General features: G+C 41.3%; 1 protein-coding gene and 1 long non-coding RNA gene across 4 annotated transcripts in view; one reads left to right on the forward strand and one right to left on the reverse strand.

The window, feature by feature from the left end:
- Positions 1-933: 933 nt before the first annotated feature.
- LOC120457394 (protein bunched, class 1/class 3/D/E isoforms) overlaps positions 934-22,592 on the forward strand; it is a 93,254-nt gene continuing 71,595 nt past the window's right edge. The window contains exons 1-4 of one of the 3 annotated variants that reach the window (XM_039644978.2): positions 934-1,067; positions 7,340-10,511; positions 10,576-10,622; positions 10,831-11,948. In XM_039644978.2, coding sequence (XP_039500912.1) covers positions 8,603-10,511; positions 10,576-10,622; positions 10,831-11,948 — 3,074 coding nt within the window. In that variant the 5' untranslated portion in view covers positions 934-1,067; positions 7,340-8,602. Of the gene's footprint in view, positions 1,068-1,709; positions 1,844-7,339; positions 10,512-10,575; positions 10,623-10,830; positions 11,949-22,592 lie in introns of those variants that run through there. The other 2 variants (XM_039644968.2, XM_039644988.2) reach the window with 2 other exon arrangements.
- On the reverse strand, positions 3,273-4,025 carry LOC120457459. The gene is made up of 2 exons (XR_005616967.1): positions 3,833-4,025; positions 3,273-3,616 (listed from the first exon to the last, which is right to left on the reverse strand). It is a non-coding gene; the product is annotated as an uncharacterized LOC120457459 (long non-coding RNA).

A 22,592-nucleotide genomic window follows, 5' to 3' on the forward strand; every position in this document is an offset into this window, starting at 1 on the left:
ATCAATTATTTAAATATTTTTAAAAACACCATCTCGTTTGTCAATAGCATTATGGTCGAAGTTCGCTTGTCCTTTTAATTCGCTTTTGTTAGTTGCGAATTCGCTTCAAAATCATTAGCAAAGAACCAAACCAATCTAAAGTGTATGTGTAATGTAAAATATGTGGCATCGTACATCTACGTGGGACTAAAAGGTTTTGAAGTTCTTTTCCCGAGAAACAGGTATCTATTTTCTATTTTTGAAGAAAAGTTGTATAAATATATCTTTTATAAACCCTATCTGATAACAACTTATAAATGACCATTTTATTAATAAATAAGTTATTTAAAAGTGAATGTTTGACTTTAAAGAATTTACAATTCGTTCGTTACCCAAAATTTCGTAGAGAACTTATCGACACGGTGTCGCATGTAAACAGATCAGTTCAAATAACCCGTAGTTACTAGAGTGCTGCAAATGTCAAAAAGTTGCAGGGTTGTTAGCTTGGCTAGCGTTAGTTATACAGACGACCTTTTTACATTATTTCACCAATTAATGTTACAATGTAAAAGAGAACAAAGGCCTCTTAAGTTCTGACGAAATTCAGAAACTCAGTTCAATGGCCACCGAACTTTATAAGCATACAAAGAATAAAAAATAAACTTTGTAAGATTTTGAAAAATGAAAAAAACGATATTTACTCGATAACGGATATCGCACAACAATCGTCTATGTGTAAAACTATCACAATCGATTAATTTGCTTAGCACGAAACCAAACCAAATAATACTAAAAATATCAATTTTCAGCGGCATAGTGTGACCCTTTTAACGGCCAAAAAATCCCGTTTTCGGTATTTGGTATTATTATTTGATATTATATTTTTATTGGCATTTGAGTTGGGACAAAAACGCAAGGCAAGTTGCTGGTCTTTTTCGCTGTCTGCAGACGGACAAAAAGTAAAAGAACGCAAATCGAAACCGCCGCGAACGTGTTGCAAAATCGCTTAATTCGCGGCGCCCTTGAAATCGAGGAGGAAAAGCGAAAAAAGGCTGCGAGAGCTAGCGCAAAATCGAAGAAAAAACTGTGTATGTGCGTGCGTGTGAGTGTATGAGTGTGACGTGTGCGTCGCTGTGTGTGTGAGCGAGCTGGCATGCAGATGTAGAGATGTGTGTGTGCGCTGCTGCTGCGGCTGTGTGTGCGTGTAAATTGAATAAGAAAACGGAGCACAAAAGGCACTGATGGAAAATTTATATGTGCGCTGAAAAATTAATTTATTTGCAAAAAGCCAAAGAGCTGCAAAAAGTAAAGTGACAAGCGGAGAGATGTGCAAAATCGAAAGAACGAAAAAATTGTGGATTGCCGACTCTCTACCGATTTGATGAGAGTGGAAGAGAGAGAGACACATTGGGAGTTTGTGTATGTGTGGGTGTGAGCCGCCTTTGCCAGAAAAACTAAAAAGAAATAAGTCCCTGGCGTTGAAATTTGCAACAAAAATTGTTGAATTCGATTGTTTGCTTTCCGCAGTTCGGCGTATCGCTTTTTTTTTTTGCACAAAACTTTTTTTGCCAATCTTTCATGCACGCTTTTTCGTTTATTTAATACCTCTCTCTCTTTGGCTCTCTCACTGTCGCTCTCTTGAACGACTCTCGCGCTCTCCGAATCGGCTCTCTCGCGCTGCTCTCCGCTTTTTGCTTATGCCCAGCCAACTGTCAAAACTGTCATTTACCTTCCTTTTGTCCGATTAGCAAAACGCAACGAAAAACTAATATCCCATCCAAATTTAAATCGTGGCCGTTCGCTTGTTTTTAGTTTATTACTTTATGCCGAGAAACGCAGTACTTTTATTTCGTTTGTCCTACGCGTAAGTGTTGAAAACAGGGGGAAGTGGAGAAAATAGAGGCCCCAGCCGCAACGGTGCAACAAATCGATCAGAAAATAACCAATAAAAAGGCAAAGCAAATCGAAACATGTTTAAAAACGAAGGAAAAATCAGAGAAATTCAATGAAACAAAAGTGCAAAACAGTCGCGTAATTGTTTGTGTGTGTGTGTGCGTGAGTGAGTGATTGTGTGTGTCAGCGTGTGTGCCCATCCTTTTGGTCTGCTTCTTCACTTTCGCTCTGTTGTTGTTGCAGCTTGCACTTTGTACCTTAGATTTTCCCATTCCCTCTTCCCATTTCTCCAAAACAGCTGGCCAAGCATTTGATTAACTCCAATATTCCTTCGTTTTCTACTGTATTCTTTGTGCCATTTGCTTTTGTTTATAATGTCAGCTGGTCCGGCATTGTTGTTTATTTTCTGTTCTGCTTCGCCTTGATTGTTTAGTCAAGTGTTAGTTTTGTTTTTGTGCCATTTTGCAATTTTCTGCTTATTTGCCATCCGATATTGTGGGGGTAGCTTTTTTCAAATGTGATTTTTCGTAGAAATTCAAATACAAAATTATGTGTTTGGTTTGGTTTAACGGTAACTCGAATTACACACAAGTGTTTAGAATAATGGATACGTATTAAATAACACCGGTGTGCAAAAACAATCCAGACCTCTATAATAACTATTAGGTTTTCGGTCACAAAGTACCTCTAAAAGTAATGGGCGTTTGTAAACATTTCTGAGAATATTCAGTTAAATATTATATCAAAAGGACTTGGAATTGTTAACGTTCACTTGGTATGAGAGTCATTTTTGCACCAACTTGAAATGAATAAATCTGATTAGCTTTGAATGCCCTTGAAACAATCTACAGTATCTTCACGACCATAATGATCATCCCTTTTAACGCATCTCCGATTTCAAAGCAAAACAAAATAAACCTCAGGCCAGATCGGCTTTCTTGTCAAGCCAAGCCGCGTGGCAAATTTTTCTGCTCACCCTGCACCATTTTGTACCTATCACTGGACTATATGTTTGCGTTTAGGAATCGGATACACTTCAGACTTATGCAGACTGTTTGGTACGACCCATGGCACTCACAATTGTTAGCCATTAAGGTTTGGATTTTTCTGAAAGATGCATTAGCCTTGATCGGAAGGAGTTCGAGAAATAAGCTGGGTTTTCTTGAACAGGAATCTATGCGCGAACAAAAAATGCGTGTGCAGGCAGTCACGTCTACCAAACCAGAATTCAATCAGTGCAACTTTTGGGTACTCTTTCGTAATTTGGAATTTCGGGGTTGGTCAATCCACTCTTTTAGCAACTGGTTAGCCTTTTCGATTTTTAAGAAAATATTTTTCCATTAAAAGCTTATTAAATATAAACTAATTTTTAAATATAGGGTATTTCTACTTTCGACCTATTTCGATGATGTCTTGTTGGTTTATTTACATTCTGCGACTCAACTCAATTGAGAAACTATATTCGATTTCAAATTGTATCTGAATATCTCATGGATGCATTGTCATTGTAATCTCTAGCTTGTTGTGTCTTTTGCAGCCGCCTCCTCCTCATCTTCGTCGCTGCTCTTTTCTCGTTTGATAAACATTTTCATTGCCTTCTCTCGGCATCTCTCTCTCTCGCTCTTTCGGGTTCTTTTACTTCCTCCTACAACGCCTTCGTTTTTCTTTTCCTTTTCCCTTGCCATTTTTTGCATTGTGAATCATTTCCTTGCGAAAAGGAAAAGAGAGAAAAGGTGGGAAGTGCCTGTGGGTGAAAAATAGGAAAGGAAAGTCACTGATTGAAAAGTTATTAATTCGGTTCAATTTCATTATGAATTCATTAACACTCTGGTATCCTTAAAGTTCAGTATTATATTTGTCAGCAAGGTTTAAAAAGGAAATTCATTTCAAACTTTGCAGGATTCTCGAGAGCTAAATGTAAAAAAATTTAAATACATTTTTATCTAAAATAATAATTTACTGTTTATGGTGTCCAGGATTCTAATACCATCATTCAATTGATTGCTGAAGATTTGCTTCTATTTATTGCTCCTAAATGATTGTTTTTTGGTTATTTGCCATTTCTCGAATTTCATTTTGAAGTATAACATACAGATTTGATTTTTAATCGAAGGTATCAAAGTTTAGTTTAGTTGGGTCAAGTTTTTGTTGTTTTAGCTGAGGAAGCAGCAGTGGGTTTTATGATCATATTTTGTACTAGCAATATGTCCTGGCTTACCTTCGATGCACTGCAAGCAATCGGGACACCTTTCCTTTTGGTTTTCATCTTCTTCGGCTGCTGCTATCATCATCAATATTGATTACCGGCAGCTGTCCGCTGCGAGAGAGAGCGAGAGAGGGTTGGCAGCCGCTCTCCTTTTGCGGTTTGTTTGGTATGCGGCCCCCACCCCGTCCCGCCCACTTGTAGGCGCCCACGTTGGAAGGAAGGAGCGTGTGGATGTGGATGTGGATGGTGATGCGGTTGCAGAGAGGGATGGGGCCAACAGGCTGCTCTCGCTCTTTTGCAGCTCCCGCTCTCCGATTGCAATTTTCTCAACGCGCATTCGCTCGCTCACACTCACTCACTCTCTCTGTGTCGCTCGCTCGCTCGCTCTAGCCTCTTTCTGTACTATCTGTTGTAGTTGCTTTTCATTACATTTGTTGTTGTTGGCTTGCCATCGATTTTATGCTTTGTCGTTGCAATTAGTTCTTCTTCTGTTGCTCGCTTCTTGTCTGCACTTTTGGTTCTCATTTTCTTTTCACCCCATCTCCCAGCTTTTGCTATTGAGGAAGGCAGCGAGCAGAGGCAGAAATGCTCCTTTCCATTCGCCGATTTGTTTGTGTGTGAAATCTGGTGCCTATAGCGATACTTTGATTATTGACTGCCGGGGGGTTAAAAGGGGGCTCCAAGTTTATTGTCCAGAAGATGAGTTATGGGAATGGACACTCCACTTCCAGTGGTCCTTAATGGGTTGGGCCTCCTAACTCGGTTTGTATGCGCGCTTCTCAGAGGATTAAATTCCCAATTGTGCCAATTTTGACTAGTTTATACAAATGGTTAATGTCATTCTAAGAAAATAATGTCATTAGGCTCAATCAATATTGTAAGCTATTGGCTTTCAAATGCCGGTTACAGTAATTCATAATAACTGATGCCCAATTAACACTCCTTTACTCCACCATATGATATCCGAAATCTACTCAAGATTGAGAAGATGAAGCTTTGGGCCAACACCTGCGTGGCTCAAGAACAAGGCCAATAGACTCTTGAATACCCAACAAACAACAGTCAAAAACAAAAACAACAAAAAATAAAACCCAAAATATCCACCTTGACAGAGTGCTACGACCACTGTTGACCTATAACTGATTTTTTGTTGCTCAGTTGTTCTTCTGGTTTGCTGCTTTTGTTGCTTGTCTCTTTTCCACGACTAATTCCACTTCTAGCCACGGAATAATCAGATTTTTTTGCGTCGTTTATAACTCGATTAGGCAAAAGAAATAAAACAAACTTAAGCGAGAGAGAAAGAATAAAAGAGCAGCGTCAAGGTCTTGACTTTGCCTTCTGGCTGGCAGGGCACACGCAGAGTTCAAACGCAACTACAGTAATGACTCACAAGTCTGTCCATGAATCTTTGGATAATGCACAAGCTTAGTATTCAGGCCAACAAAAACTTACTCCAAAGAAAACTTTTCTATAGGATTTTAGTATCAAATATAGTTTCAATTTAAATGGATAAATATTAGATAGCTAATATTCAATTTCATCTTCTACTTAGTTTATGAGCGAAACACTGAATTTATAGATATACAAATTTTGAACAATATTTCGAGTCATGAATCCATATCGACAGTCCACTGTACTTACAAATACAAGTACACTCTCTTCTAAACAGTCCACGCAATTTATGAATGATCGTCGAAAAGCTTACGGTTATTAACCAACACAAGTGCAGAAAAAACGGCGCGTGTGCCCGAAAATATTTGCAAAACTTTTTCGGCAACATTTTTTTGGCGAATCATTTTGTGGGCTGCCTTTTTTATCTCTTTCTCTTTGGTTAGCGGACTCATTTCTGATTTCCGTAAACGAAATCGATTAAATAATGAGTGAGGGCGAAAAAATCAATGCCGAGAGCAAATAAATATTTGAATATTCAACTGCAAATGCAAAAGATAATAAGACAATCAGCTAACAGCTAAAGAGGAAAGGCGACTAAAAAGTATTTAAACATTCGGCTTATTTTCTCACTGATTCGGAAGGAAACCCCCTCCGCAAAAATCTCCTTCCTCTAATGTATGTAGCACTTAACTAATTCAACAAAACTACGACGTACCCACAACACCGGCAACTCGATGAAATCAATAATAAAAAAGAACGAGGCGAAACAAAAAACAAGAGAGAACGCTATAGTCGAGTTCCCCGACTATCTGATACCCGTTACTCAGCTAGTGTAAGAGCGAAGGACAGTTTTTGGCGGTTTGTGGGCGTTAGAGTGGGCGTGGCCAAAAGTTTTTTGGCAAATCGATAGAAATTTACAAGACCAATACAAAAATGAAAAAATATTAAAACATTTTTCAAAAATGTGGGCGTGGCAGTTTTGGGCGGTTTGTGGGCGTTAGAGTGGGCGTGGCAACCTAAATCGACAAACTTGCGCTGCGTCTATGTCCCTGGAGTCTGTATACTCAATCTCAACTTTCTAGCTTTTGTAGTTCCTGAGATCTCGACGTTCATACGGACAGACGGACAGACGGACAGACGGACATGTCCAGATCGACTCGGCTATCAAGAATATATATACTTTATATGGTCGGAAACGCTTCCTTCTGCCTGTTACATACTTTTCAACGAATCTAGTATACCCTTTTACTCTACGAGTAACGGGTATAATAATGAAAAGCACACAAAAGCATCATCAACATCATGATGATAATATACGAACATGAACTACGCAGTTATGAAATTTAACTAGATACTTATAGAAAATCAGCCAATACCCAGTAGTCGAAGGTTGGGCTTAACTTCAGGGGAATACTAAAAAGTAGAATTTTAGCTCATTTGTTAGTTTACTTAGCTTGCTTATCAGATTTATGTGCTGAAAGTCAGGCGAAAATCGAATAAGCGTTACTTAAATTTAATGTTTTTAAATTATTTGAAATGTACCCTTTATTGAGTGGCACATTATTTATTTTTGGTTATAATTAAATGCATTTAATTACCCAAACGAACTCATGGCAAATTTGTTTCTTTCGCATATTACGTATACGTCGCGTTGTTCTGTGCAATTATTTACCTCTTTCGTTTTCCACTTACCCACCTCCCCCCGCGATCTTTGTGCTCGGCGTCGTTTTGTGTGCTTTTAATTTAATAAACAAATAATGGAAAATAATATTCAAGTTTGTTCTTGATCGAATTTCGTAGCTCTTGCACTCATATTAATTGAAATAAATTCTAATGGTATTTCTCTCATTCTGCTCTGCCATTTTGCAGGAATTTCATTTCTACAACTTACTGCAATGTGCTAGTAAAACTGAACCGAAGAAATTGATTAATTCTACGAGATAAAGCTGCAAAAAACCAACAAATTGAAAACCTATGCGTGAACGCGTGTGACGACAAAGTGGAGAAGTGCAACAGATATATGAATATATGAATAGATATAGAAATAGATGAATAGATAAATAGAAATCCCAAGTTAACCAAGATCACCAAAATATTTTCATAATTTTTAAGAAATATTTCAAGTGTGATACAAAGTTCTGAAACCACTCCAAGCCAAGCAAGCCTACTTTCGAAAACGAATCATCATCCAACTGCAGAAAGTGAATCAAATCGAATTGATTCGATTAACAGCTGTGCTGTACACATGCACCGGTGTGTGTGAGGGGGCGCGCGCGTGTGCGTGTACGACGTGAGTGAACCGTGTGTGTGTGCGGCGCGTATGTGTTAGTGTTAGTGTGTGTCTCGGTGTTGGTGGCGAAAATTGAAACGCCCGCTAAACAAAGTCAAGCGCTAGATGGCGCTGTCGCTGCCGCCTGAGACCAGTGACGTTGTTGTTGTTGTTGTCGGTGTGCCGCACATTGTTGTAGTTGTTGTTGATGCTGATGCTGATTTTGCAGCAGCAAACAAAACGCGGAAAGTCAAATTATAACCGCCCACCAGCCCCCCGCAACACGAAAAACCACCTCGCCACCACCCAATAAATAACAATTTATCAGCCCAACAAATCAACTAAATTAACTCCCCCAACAAATAAAATACACAAAAATTTAATAAAGGAAGAATAAGTAATAGTCAAGAGTTTCGCATTACCCATCGTCGGTCGGTTCAAATTGCGTCGCGGCGCGTCGCAAACGTTGCTAGTCCTCGGATCGTATCGTATCGTAACGGATCGTATCGGAACGGAACAGAACCCTATAGTACGGACGGTTACGGATCAGATCGGATCAGTTGGCAGTCGGTGGCACCTAACAACGCAACGCTAACCGCTATTATGCATCGGCGTCGTCGGTTGGCCAGTGCAACAATCGCATTCGAATTGGCGGGCGAGCAGCAGCAGCTAATGCAACAACTGACAGAACTTAATTAACCAGGCTAATCACTAAGGCTGTAGACAGTGTATCCGTAGTGGATAAACCCAAGAAACCGCAAGGTATAGAGTAACTTTTTTCGTGACCCCAAATAATCCAAGAATCGTAAGCAATCCTGGATTATTTGCTAAAGACTTTGCGCACGCTGAAATCCAATTCGATTATGGCCGAGAATCAAAGTGCGGCCAGCGAAGATTCCGGTCACCAACAGCAACAGCAACATCAGCAGCAACAGCAACACCAGCAACATCAGCAAACACTAGCCACCACATCAGTCACGGCCGCATCAACCACATCGGTCCTAGCTAACCAATCGCCCACTAACTCGCAGGCCTCATCCCCTGAAAATTCCCAGGAAGCACTGCCCTTGCTGCGACGCCAGCAATCAGCCGCAGCAGCCACAGTAGCAGCAGCCGCCGCAACAGTTGCAGCCACAAGCAGCAGCACATCGCAGCAGCATCAGCAGCAGCATCGCAACAGCATCAGCAACATGTTCGATCGCACGGTGAATGCCAAGTTCAAGCCGGCGTCCTCAAATGCCGGACCAGGAAACAATCCGGGACGCCGGAACTCAATGCTGACACCATCCCGAGGAGTTAGTATCGGTGGCGCTGGCGGAAATATCCGTAAGCTGACCAAGGTCAGCTCACTGACCAGCAATCATCACTTTGCTGTGTGCTATCCACCCAGCAACATCTATCAGAACAGCAACAATGCCGGCAGCAATTCGGCTTTGCAGCGCACTACCAGCGAAAGTTTGCGCCTGAACTCGCTGAGTCGCGTGGCAGCTGCCGCGACACCCAACACGGTGTCCAGAGCCAGTAGTAACTCCAGCCTGGCCACATCCACCTCCACATCGCTGGCACCCAAGTCCAGCAGCAGCAGTGGTGGCAGCAACTCAACATCGCAGCAGCAACAGCAGCAGCCAGTGAGCAGTAGCAACAGCAGCGGCAGCAGCAACAACAGCTTCACCAAGGCCAGTTCGCCCAACAATAATGGAGCACGTTCGGTGGGCGGAGCAGCTGCAGCAGCTGCAACTGGCACAGGCACTGGCACTGGCACTGCAGCAGGCAGTCATCACCATCAGCCACATCACCACCATCATCATCATCATCACCACCATCAGCATCACAACCACCAGCAGCAGCAGCAACAGACTAGCCTCAGCCAAGGACACGCCTCGTTAACCGTCGCCGGTGGATCAGCTGCAGCTGGTGGTGGTGTTGGTGGTAGTGGCAGCTCCTCGGGGACCGCCGCTGGTGGCACCAATCGCAAACCAAAGACGACTTCCTCATTCGAGATCACCTCGGTGACGGTGGGCCATCCAAAGCTGAATGCTGCCGGCGATACTGGGGACGAGTCGGCCGACGATCTGGACGAATCTCACACGGATGACAATAGTCGGATAACGGACCTGGAGAACGAGACGCCCTCCATGTCGGAAGACACGTTCTCCAAGGAGGAGGTGTACTATGCCAACAATGCCCTCAGCACCAATGCGCCGGTGATACCGACTAGCTCGCAATACGGCCTCGTCGTGGTGGATCCCATCGCCCCATCGTTGGGCCAGACGATCCAGAACGTTCAGGTCAACGTGTCGGATAACATTATCAATGTGGTGAGCGGTGCCGTCACACCGGGCGGCACAAAGAAGAAGGACGACATCAAGGAGACGCAGCACCGCAGCGAGCGGTTCAAGGTGGTCAAAATTGAGTCCACGGAGCCGTTTAAGCGCGGCCGCTGGATGTGCATGGATTACCTGGATCACTCGAGTGTGGGTAATGGCGGTAATAACAACGAAAAGACTGGCTCTTCTACTTCCGAGGCGCACGCAGCCACAACGGATGGTGCAGCAGGTGTTGCCGTTGGGTCTGAGGCTCCGCCACCGGCCCACAAGACCACACAGAGTATGATTCTGCCACCCACCCAGAAGCTGAACGAGAACCATTTGGAGGCCAACTCGACCGATGCCAACTGGAACTATGCCGAGCAACAGCAGCAGCAGCAGCAGCAGCAACAAACAATAGTTGGCAATGCCCTGACCAAGACATTGCCCGTGGCTCTTCGCAACGGTTAGTTTCTATTCGCGAATTGAGCGGTTTCAGTCACTAATTTTCCCTTATTTCGTTTAATCAGTGAGTCGCAGTTCCTCGGTAACCCCAAGTCCTAATGCCTCCGTCGAGGTAAGTTGATCCATTGTTTACTTAATACTTAAATTGTTATTAGTGGCAGTTGTTTGTTAAAATGGAAATAAATATTGAGAAAGTAGAAATGTTAAGGGAACTGCTTATTAATCTTAAGAAACTTAACATGGGACACCGCTAACATTCTATTTGTGTCTGTGCTCCGCTCGTTTCTTTTCATGCCACCTTCTCCACCATCATGCAACAGTTCTTGTCTCCCAATTTGCTCGCCCAGCAGCAACAGCAGCAGCAACAGCTCTTCGACAGCGTCAATGCCAATGCTGCCAGTTCACCAAATCCCGCCGGTGACCCCAACAACATGGACTATGCGCGAACGGCGGCGATGCAGCTGCATCAAACGTTGCAGCAGCTCAAGCAGCGCGAAGACGCCATGGACGTGCCGCCAGGTGGTTATGCCAACTACCAAAACGGTGGAGATTCTGCTGGTGGGGCGGCCAGCAACAACAACAGCGCCGGAGCGGCAGCTGGAGAGTCACAGCTGAGCACCAGCTATGTTGAGCAGCAGCAGCCATTATCCCCAGCGCCACTAACGCCCCAGGCCGCGCCCACATTCGCGGCTGTTGCTGCCGGGCAGTCGCCCAACTTCCAATTGGAGCCACAACAACAACAGCAGCAGCAGCAGCAGCAAGCTACATCGCAGATAGATGGAATAGTCCCACAGCCATTTAACCCACAACAGCAACAGCAGCAGCAGCAGCAACAGACCCCACAGCAATCAACAGCTCAGCAAGCAGCAGCAACTGCAACATCTGCAGTGGCTGCAGCACCACCACAACAGACTTCAAACACTTCCAATGCAGCGGTAACCACTGGCCAGGGTCAGACAATGCCGCTGTTATCACACATGACCAGCTACGAGCAGCAGCAGCCTAATCTGGGAGCAGCAGCAGCAACAGGAGGCACAGCGGCAACATCGGTGGCTGCACCGCAAGCGATTCCCACGCTGCAATTGCAGAGTGCTCCCTCAACGATTGCCGATCCGCAGCAATTGATGGTGCCACAGCAACAGCAGCAACAGCAGGAGGAGCAACAGCCAACACAGCAACAGCAGCAGCAGCAGCAACAACAACCGCTTCCGCCAGCAAATATCGCGAGTGCTAGTGCCAATAATAGTAATCTAAACCTAACGAATACGAATGTTGTGGCCAACGCCGAGGCAACAACAAACGCGCTGACCTTGACCGATGAACAGGCGACCGCGACCGCGTCAGTTGCAGCTGCAGTTGCGACCGGCGCAGCAGCAGCAACGCAGCAGCAAATCCAACAGCTACAACAGCAACCAAATGCAGAGTCCGAGACTGAAAGGTGAGTCACAAGCGAAATATCTCACTTACTTGAATAGCTAAACAAAGACATTGTAGTTATCTATCTCGTTTTTTGAATGTGTAGAATATTTGAGTAAAATAATCAGGGATTGAATTCAGTTAGTTTTTCGACATTTTAAAAGAAACAATTATTGGGAAATTAAAAGTATTTAGTTCAATGGGTTAATGTATTTGCGCCGCTATCTTATCGACTTTTCCATTTTCCTCTTCAAATTCATTCACAAAAACGGCTGCCTTGGCTTTCCACATTTACGAGAACCTGGCATTTGGCGTCTTATCTCAAATAGTATTGGGCTGATCAAATATTTACACGATTAAACACAAACTGCCGCTCTGTCTACTTTTCTTACCGCGAACGCGAAGACGGAGACCTAATCAATTAACTCAAAAGACTGAGGTTCCGTTCCGAAAGTTATTTATGGGCAGAGCCGGGGTTTGTCTTTGTTTTGCATTCGACTATATTTAGAACGCATAAACGTTGTTTGAACAAGTTTTGAGAATGTCCGCTGGCCTGACAGTCCCCCCCTGGTGCCCCTGCCCCCTCCCTGGAATACTATCAGCTAGGGCTAGTTTCAGGTTCATTTCGAGCTGCTAAAGTGCCAACACGCGCCGCCTTCTCTTTCTCATTGTGTTTCGTCGTCTCTTTCGGTCGCACGAAATAATTTCGCCACTCAAATAATTTGTTGTTGCCTTTTTATAGTTTTTTTTTGCTTTGTAGTTTTGTTTGTTTGCAAATTCGCTACGTCCATTTGCTGGAATTGCTTGCTTAGGCGGCAAGTGCAAAGAAAGAGAGGGAAAGACCCCTAGTAGAGGGTAAACCTCATTACAATAATTCATTTAATAAAAATTCATCAATGAAATTAGCCATGGAATGTTTGCGCAGAAAGCGAGCGGTGTAAACTGCTTTTTATTTTTCGGGAACCGATGGGAAAGCTATGGGAAAAGGGGGGATGAGGCGGATGGTTGGATTTTTGTGGGGGCGGTGGCTCTGCGAATACAACAAAATGAACGTGACACAAAAGGTCGCTTCAATTAAGTTCGTTTTAAAGCGTACAACAGTTTACTCAATTGCCATACACTGGGAAAATACGAATCTGCTGTCATGCTGCACCTAATTGAAACTAGAAATTGTTTTATAAAGCCGTTTTTAAATGCAAATTACATTGTAGACTTTATATGCAATCAGTATTTTTGGGGTTCGCTCGATTAAGTTTGGAATTTATATCGGATATTTCTTATATAACATTTCAATGCATTTAAATTATGAAAGGATAATTTGTTATTTGTATTCATTTATTGCTCACTCATTGCAATTACCCACCTTCTTCGACAATCGAAATTTTTCGAGTATTTCAAAACTAACTCATTGACCAACTTTTTTCCCGCTAAAAGTTGGTGACATTTTTGTGTTTTTATTGGTACCGCCGTAAGGTTGATGACTAATTTGTTTGCCATAGAATAAGTTTATTGGGTGACTCACTATTCGGTGTTTTGCATGTGATTGAACCAGGGAAATGCATACAGAAATGGGGGATCTTTTTCATTAGTTTATACATTGAGCATATGCCAACAGATTAGAGAGAGACTAAAGTCAAGGCAAATGAAACATGTGTGGATACAGATACAGATACGGATACGGATACGGATACGTATACGGATACAGATGCAGATGCAGATACATATACGAAAGATATGTGTACATATTATATTCTTGGCAGATTGCGCATTTGCGTGTGACGAGGAGCTAGTCAAGTGCCGGCAACCCCCTTCCAACCACGCCCCCCATTGGCACTCTCCATATTTCAGAACGATCGTTTCTCCTTCTCCTTTTCGTTGCCCCATGAAATGCAACTGGAAAATGTAAGAAAAAAAGGGGCAGACTGTGGCAGCAAAAGGCAAATTACAATGAATTATGTGGCTTGGGTATTAAAAATAGCCGGCACCCAGGGCCGTGGGCTGCAGAGGGGGGCGACAATGCGTCGTATGAGTAATGCCTCCCCATATGTGCGCTGTAAGTGGTTTGTTCGTGTTTGCGTTTGTCGGCTTAGCAACAACTTGAAGAACCAACACGACCTGCACTTGACAACTTCCCCACAGCCCACAACTCCCCGCTCAATCTTCATCTCACATTTATTTCCTCTGCAACTCGTCTTCCTCGGCCAGACAATTTGTCCATGCTTTCTTTATTAGAGCAACTGATTGATGCACTGGGCCCCAAGGGCACCTCATCCATGGCTTGCCACATTTTCCTCACTCCCCACTCCCCTGGAGATCCACTTACGTCACTTACTGTGGACAAGTGGCCATAGAGGAAAAGGAGTCAGGAAAACCAGTTTGAGCCCTGTCTAATGAAAAGGAAAGTCTTTGCTGAGTTACACTCAATGTGGTTTGTTGCAACAATGACAATTGTGTATCACTTTACCTTATACAACGAAGACGAGGATTTTTCTCTGTTCAAAAATTTAATAATAAATAAATTACAACTGGTTAAGGGAGTTCAACAGCAATTGGAGGAAAGGTTTTTATAAAGTTAATCATGGACACATAAACAGAACTGCCATGTAACCTAGTAGTTATCTCGTATTATTAACAGTTACCATATGTTGCAACCAATTCTTCGATATTTATTTACTTAAGTTCTTTGTCAATCTGTAAGAAATATGTACATCCACTGATTAATCATCACTATTCTCGAACGTTAGTTGCTAAATATAAATCGCTGCCTGCCTCTGACAAGCATCTGGAATAGAAACTAAATTCCCTTCCGTTGAAATTGGCAATACGAGTATGTATTTAAATATCTTTAATGACAAATCTACATACCATTGACTACTTTTGCCCCACTTTGCCCCATGGTCAAATGGTGTCATCGTCCAAGAGCTGAGCTCATAACTTTTGCTCAACGCACACACTGGAAACTAATTTTCCTTTGTCCAAGCTGCCAATTAGTCGGGCAGAAGTAATCAAACTGTCTGGACAAAGTGGAATAACTTTATGCAGAATGGCTGAAGGAATTCTTTCATTACGATCCCTTGTCTTTAATATTACATTGCGCATTTAAGGGATATTGCACGGTCCAATAAATTATTGTTTCTAACATTTATCAATATTTTTATATATATATATGTATATTTAAATCCTTTAAAGCTCTATGAAAACGATAATTGTCTCAAATAACAAATGGGTAAATGTAGTCCAATTGTCAAAATAAATATTGATTCATATCTAAAGTGCGTATACCTTGAATAATTTCCAATATCATCTCCCAACGCTTGTTGCCATGCGGATTCCTTCTTCTTTTTCGCAGCTTTGGATGAATCTTTTCCGAGCTATGTTGATATAATTTATATTGAACAATGTTTCACTCAGCAGACTTCTCTGGATATCAAGTGATTGTGTGCTTGTGTGTAGGCAATTGACAGATTTACTGCAATTGCCTTTGGTTTGCCGAAAGGCAAAGACCCCAACCGATCATCGTTTTCAGGCCCAGGAACAGTGAGTCACCCTGCGCCAAGGGTTGGCGATAAGGAGACACCTTTACCATTGCCTCAATCCGCGTCCCCCTGGAAACATGAAACTATATGGGTATATCACTGAATGTGTGGATGTGATAGGCGATTACCTCATGCGTTGCTTAAATCGCGACCAAGGCAGGGCCATATATATATATATCTATCATTTGTTCACATATATATATATATATATGTATATAGAAATGGTAACTTGACGCGTGCCTGGCATTGACCGACTTAGAATAATTGAGAAAGCCCCGAAACAGGAGCTGGGAAGTGGGGAGGTTGGGCCGCTTCTTGGATTCCAATGACCTCGAAAACTGAACTTCCGTAATGGGTGGAACGAACCGCGACAGAGGCGCCAAGAAATGCTTTGACAATTACTCACTCTCCTTCGATCGAAGTTGTTGATTCACTTGATTCTTTATAATAAACCCAGCGAAATCAACAATAATAAAGTATGCATAAAAAGTGACCAATGAAGTAGGGGATGAAGAATCGATATGAGAATTCAACAGTGTTCTTAATGTCATTATTGTTTTGTTTTGCCATTTTCTTCTTTCTTTTTTTTTGGCTACTGGCACAGCTACAGTGAAATCTATGTCAAAGTCACAGCAAAAGATATACCTGTCGCGGTTTGTCAGATTTTCGAACTGAACCTTCACAAAGAAATTAGCAGACACCTGCGCTCGAGTATTTTGATGATCGGATTTCCAATGGCAAATTGAAGCACATTGGGCACAATGAGAAAACCGTGAAATATTTATTTGAATTTTAAAGAAAGTTGGATTTATAGAAGATAAACAGTGGTTTCAAATTCATTTTTCGAAATAAGAAGAAATATGAAATGGTTTTCTTCCCAAGAACGCAATTTCATAATATGGAAGTATACCTAAAGTGATAAATCATATATACATAGTACCAAAAGAATTCATCCCAATAATTCCAGTTTTCCTTTGCAAAACATTTTTGCGGAGAAGCGAAAATATTGAAAATACTTGTATTTATTTTTTGCCACAAGGTCAAAAACACGCCCGTCTCACATGTGCCAAATTATACATATATCTTTCCTTTGCTAAATACTTTGCCTTGACTAAATTTGCTGCCTGTTTCGCTTTTTTGGGGCCTGTCGTCTTTTGACGCATTTGACCTACTAAGAGGGAACTTTCAGTGCCATTACTTCATGCTCAAGAACCTTTAGATGCGTGTGTCACTTCCGCTGGGGATTCTGCCTTATCGGGTGGCCAAACCACCCACCATTCCGGCCGTATTCTTCCCCACTATCATGTGTTTATCTAAATTATCTAGAATTACCCGAACCGCAACTGAACCTCTAGCAACACCCACTTGTCAAGCCAACAGATTGTACAAATGTATCTGCATGTCAGACCATAAAAGCCGAACAGCAGATGAGATTAGAAAGAGTGTATTGGACCGAAAAGGTTTATAAAATGATAGTTTATTAAAGCTTTTACCCTTTTCAAATTTAACTTGAATATATCTGTATAAACTGTTTCAAGGCATGCCTAAAATAATATAAAATACCTAGTGCTTAAGATCTTAAAAGCTGCCCTTAGCAACATTGATGGTTAAATACGAAACCATTCTAATATTGATAAATTGAAACCTCTTAATCATCACTAACAGCTGTCATTATTTGTGCTACAATTACTAATTATTTTCTGGGAAAATGGCATGAGTTTTAAAATGACTGCCTCAAGTGTTTGTTTAAGGAAAATGTAAACAAATTTGTCAACGCCGATTAAAAATTATTCGGTTGCTGATTAAACACATTCACTGTACGATGGACCCAATAATAGCTATCCAGCTTATAGCGTTTGTCATAAATATTTCCCAATAAATAAAACAAAACTTAAAACACCTTTTTGCGATAAAATCATCATGCACTTCCTTATAATGCAGTGCCGATTGCATGAGGCTAAGTAAACATGAGCACAGTATACAAACATGCATTTCCATTTTCCATTTATTTTCGTATCGTTTACATCTAAAAAATACGCCATATTGGGGGCTTGTGGCCCCCGCTCATCCTCCCCACCTCCCCCCTTGTGCTTACATAAAAGCCACGCTTTACGCTGAAATGAGCTTCGCCTTATGCGCTGCGCACTTACCCGCTGCTGTCCGCAGTGCGGGGAAAATTGTGATGTAAAAAGTAACGAAATGTAGTAAAAACTGGAAATAATTCGTTTACATCAGAGTGCGGAAAATGGGAGGAAACCAAAAACACAGCTTGACCTTCGCTTGGGAAATTCGATGCTCCAGAAAAGTAGCAGGCGGGGGGAGAAGGGCGAGTGTTTGTGCGCTCATCTAGGCGCCACACAAGTTTCCACTTGGTGGTGAAATAGTTTTATAAGATTTAATATAAATATCTAAAACTATTAGAACAATTGTTAAATGGAAACTAGGTTTTAAATTAAGAAATTAAGAAACGATCCTATCATACATTTTTGAACTTTAAAAACTTTGGAAAGTTATTTTTAAGAAATAGCTTTCTTTTGGGAAACTAGCTTGATATTTAGAAGGATCATAAGATCATAATAGTTAGGGAACCTATAATTCCTATGGTGTAAACTTTGTGACTAGTAAATAAATATTATTATTTCAAAATACCCTCACCTATTTATTTAGATGTTTCCTTTAAATGCGTTGTAGAAATCCCGCATTACCATATTAAATATTAACAATTTATTAAGCCTGAGAACCATGCGAACTTATAAATTTTTAAAAATAACTATTAAAAAAATATATCTGCACAAGTATTTAAAAAATATTACAGAAATAAAAAGAGTAATTTTCTTTTTTACTTCACACTGCAATGGCTTTGCTTTACTTAGTAACTCATTGTGATTTTTATCATATTTTAATTACGTTTAGCATGCCCCAGTAACAAGAAAATAGTGGGTACTAAGAAAACAACAACAAGCTCTCTCTCTCTCTCTCTGACGTCGCTACGTCTGTCTGGCGTCTCGCACACAGACGCACAAAATACGTGCACATATTGATGAGAGAGACTTTCTGCATTGCTCCTTGGTTTCGCTGTCGTTGCTGTTGTAATGGCAAGTGATCGTTAACCGGTGCATTACAACAAGCTCTCTCTCTCTCTCTCTCGATGACTCCACGCTCCCTCGCTCTCGCACAACCCACACACTCTCGCACACTCAACGGTCATGCGTTCGTATCGCTTCGTTGTGTGTCTAAAAATAGACGCAAATATTGAAGTTGATTTTTATACGGCCATCGTCAGATACCCCGCCCCCCTTTTGCACCCACCCCTTTGGTCGTTTGGTGGGTTCGTTGTTGCTATCAAACATCGCCTATCAGTGTTTTTGTTGTTATTGCCATTATGTTGTTGCTGCCTTCATTATAATGCGATGTTGTTGTTTAAAAATAAACTCTGCTGCGCGTGGCATTTTTCTTTTTTTTCCTATTTCAACTCTCTCACGCGCTTTTAGAGCGTGGAGAGAGGTGGGGAGAGAACGCAGTCGCAGTCTTCTCATGCGTTGATTAAGCTCAATGAAATAAATTAGATTTAATTCATGTTTTTGCCTCTCTCCAACATGCCCGGTACATTACACTGAGAAAATCTGAAGTCTTGTAAGAATCCATTTTCCTTTCTTTCCTTTAGTATAAATGGAGCTCAAAACGTTTACAAGAAAGTGTATTTTCTTCTTCAGCAAATGGCAATATTTAAAATCTTACAGAAAATTCCCATGCTGTATTCAGCAATAAAATGATTTTAATTTTTGCTCCGTCTCTATTTCTATGAGACTTGTAGACAAGTTTTTAAAAAATTTGCGCAGCATTTTGCAATATTTGTTTTCTGTTTTTTTCGCGCCAATATTTTTAGCACCTCTTCAATTTTTCTCTGTCGCTGGCATTTTTTGTTTGTTTTCCCACTTAACGCCACGAGCTGTTTTTCTCAGATAAAATTCAAGGGGGTGGAGAAGGGGGGCGGCATCTGGTGAGTGCAACAATGTTGCCTCCTTTGAAGTGGCTCTTTAACCCACTGATGCCCCAGATGGCTAAAAGTGCATAATGGAACGAGTTAGCTATCTGTAAATCTGATTCTCAATAAACTAGGATAATATGATAATTTTGCCGTCAAAATCCAAATGTATCTCAATATATATTATGAGTATCTTCTATGCAATTTGTATCTTGAGAAATAATGGTATAGACGAAAATAAAATTAAAATCCATCAAACTAAATGAGCTAGAACGAAAAGTGTGCAGAATAAACCAAAATAGGTTTTACCTAAATAAATAACATAAACATTCATTAGAAACCGTGAAGTACTTGCTCATCTATTTACTACCACGTCTACCAAAAATAAACCCCAAATCGAATTCCATTTCCATGCGAAACCGAAAAATCGCCTATTTGTTGCCAGGCAGGAATGCTAACGAGGTGTGTGTGTGGTGTAGTGTGTGGTGTTCGTTCTCCCTAATCACTATCAAACAAATTTGAAAAGTACAAAAAACCTGACGACTCACAACCTGCCCCACTGTGGTTGCGATGCGAACTGCGAACTGAAATGCTGAACAGGTGTTTAGGTGCTTCCATGTGACGAGAGCTGAACTTTCATCGCTCGAAATTAAACGCCGGCAGAGGGAATGCCTCAGATTACGACGGCCCCCAGGGTTTTTTTTTGCTTTTTATTCGTTTTGGTTTTCTTTGCCATTTGTTGCCTCACAAGTGACACTTCTCCTCCACTCCCCGCTTGTTTTAGGCATTTTGACTGAAAACTGAAACCTGGAAAGCGTAAAACGCCTTTTATTGATTTATGGGCGCCGTTTGCGAGCGCTCGAGTCGCCTGATTGATTGATGATTGGCTTTGACTTTGGATATTGACTCCTTGCATATTTGCAAGTCAAATTTTGGAGAAAGAAATTGCGAATTAAGAGAGTGCACTGTGCCAAAAAGTCGATGCCTCCCCCTGCAATCATTTAAAAGAGACCGAAAATACAGAACGATATAATTGATAGACGTCAGTGGTTGGCTGGCTGTTGTGATCTCACATGGGATGGGTGGGCAATCCGAGGGGCAAAAGTGTGGGTCGCAGAGCACATGATTTAAATACTAAAGTCTAGAATAACAAAGAACCAAGTAAAACAAAAAGGAAAACGAAAAGCGAGAAGAAAAAGGAAAACAACCGACAATATCAAGCATATTTATTTGCTCATAAATTTCTACGGTCCGCGAAAGATAGCATCTCAGCCCCACAGATAGAAAGAGAGATACAATGTCCCCATCTCATGCGATTCGCCATCTCCCTCGCTCGCGCATTCGCCGTCCTTTTCTGCTGCCAAGTGCCAAGAACCAAGTTTCTGGTGCGATTCTTCTCACAGTGGGTCAATAATCGCAATCAATTGAATGAGTTTATGTGCTGCGAATGCAAAATGCAAATTGCCATTTCTTATAACAAAATTCATACAAATTGAATATATCACAACATTTTGGGGGAATTTATTTAATGGATAATTTGTAGGGGGCTTAAAAAGATTCTTTTAATAAATTACAGTCTTTGGACCTCGATTTTGATTGTTATTTTTATACAGTACTTGAAATCTCTCGAAAAACTTGAGGCACCTCATAAAAACTTATAGGTTGTGCAATGCTTGAATGGATTTACCAAACTTGTTGCCTTGTATGCTGTATGTATGCACCTAAAAGTTCCAAATACTTCATCACTTTTCGTTAAACTTTTGTAACTTAAATCTGCATCTGCAACAGACATTTCAAACTGAATGGAATTGCAATTTTGGATTGAAAAAAGATTGTATATCGCCCAATAAAAACTTAATTAAAGGACTTCAGAACCGACTTCGATTCAAATGCTGGATGGACATGTACATTAATTAACATTCCCTCTTCATTTAATCATGTCATTGTACAATGTCGGAAGTTGTCTGAGTTCGTTTTCACTCTTTTTGCATGTCAAACTCAATTTGATATTTTGCCAAAACAAAGGACTGAATCAATCCCTTCCCCAAACATTTTTGTGGACAGGAGTTGGGACGTAAACAAAAAGCAACAAAATCGAACTAACAAACGAGGCGAATTGATGGAGATTGGGGATTGCACGGAGAACGAAGGACATTGGGTCGTTTTTATAGGGCTACTAACCTTGTAAAAGTCTTCAGAGTTCAATACTCTGCAAATTAAAATTTATAGTCGAAAACCATTTGATTGTTTTAAAGTTACTAACTTCAACTTCCATAGAGTCTATAATATACATTATAACTTATATGATTACCTTGAAATCAAGTATACCAGAGGTATAATAATGTTTATATATCGAGTTTTAGATAAAATTGCTGTAAAGAACTGTAATTTTTTTTTCTACTGTATTTCAGTAGTACGTAAATCAACTTGCACCTGTGCCACCATTTTCACGGGGTTTATTGTCCGATAAAAGTGACCACAAATGGGCACAAAGAATAACACAATTCATTTGGAAAATAGGGAAATGCCTGCTTAGTTGAATGCCGACTGTTGTTGGAACTGGGAAAAAGGGCCGGAAGTTGGGAGGCTGGATGGGGAGCAGGTACCACCGCGGCGAAGAACGACCTTGACAGCGAAAAATAACAGTCGGCACACGGTTGGCTGGGGAAAAGCGAAATTATTACTACTATCGTGTGTATCGTGTGTGGGTAAATAGAGGAACAAACAAACGAACAAGCAGGCAAACAAATAGCAAATCGCAGAAAGTTGATTATGGATTTGCATTTTGGGGGAAGGCTCGAAACTGAACTGAAACGCAATTTCCACTTGCTGGCTGGCACAGCACTTGCTGGAAAGTTACTCGAACCGAAAATCAATAAAAAGCGCCGGGAAAATGTCAAACGGTGCTGGGTGAAAAGCCAGCTAGCTGCACGTGAAAGTTGCCAGACACGAGAGGTGTAAAAAAGTGTTTACATCTTTTTTAGTTGCACCTTTCCTACAATTAGCATCGTTCGCACAAACTGCGGGGGCGTGACTTCAGGCCGTGCTCATTGGAAAAGGTCGTTAAAGCGGTTAAGGCAAACCAGCGGATGGCTTTTCCACTTTTCCCGACTATTTTTTGCACTAAGGCCCTACGTGCGAAATT

Source organism: Drosophila santomea, chromosome 2L (assembly GCF_016746245.2).
Source record: "Drosophila santomea strain STO CAGO 1482 chromosome 2L, Prin_Dsan_1.1, whole genome shotgun sequence".
Classification (NCBI taxonomy): domain Eukaryota; kingdom Metazoa; phylum Arthropoda; class Insecta; order Diptera; family Drosophilidae; genus Drosophila; species Drosophila santomea.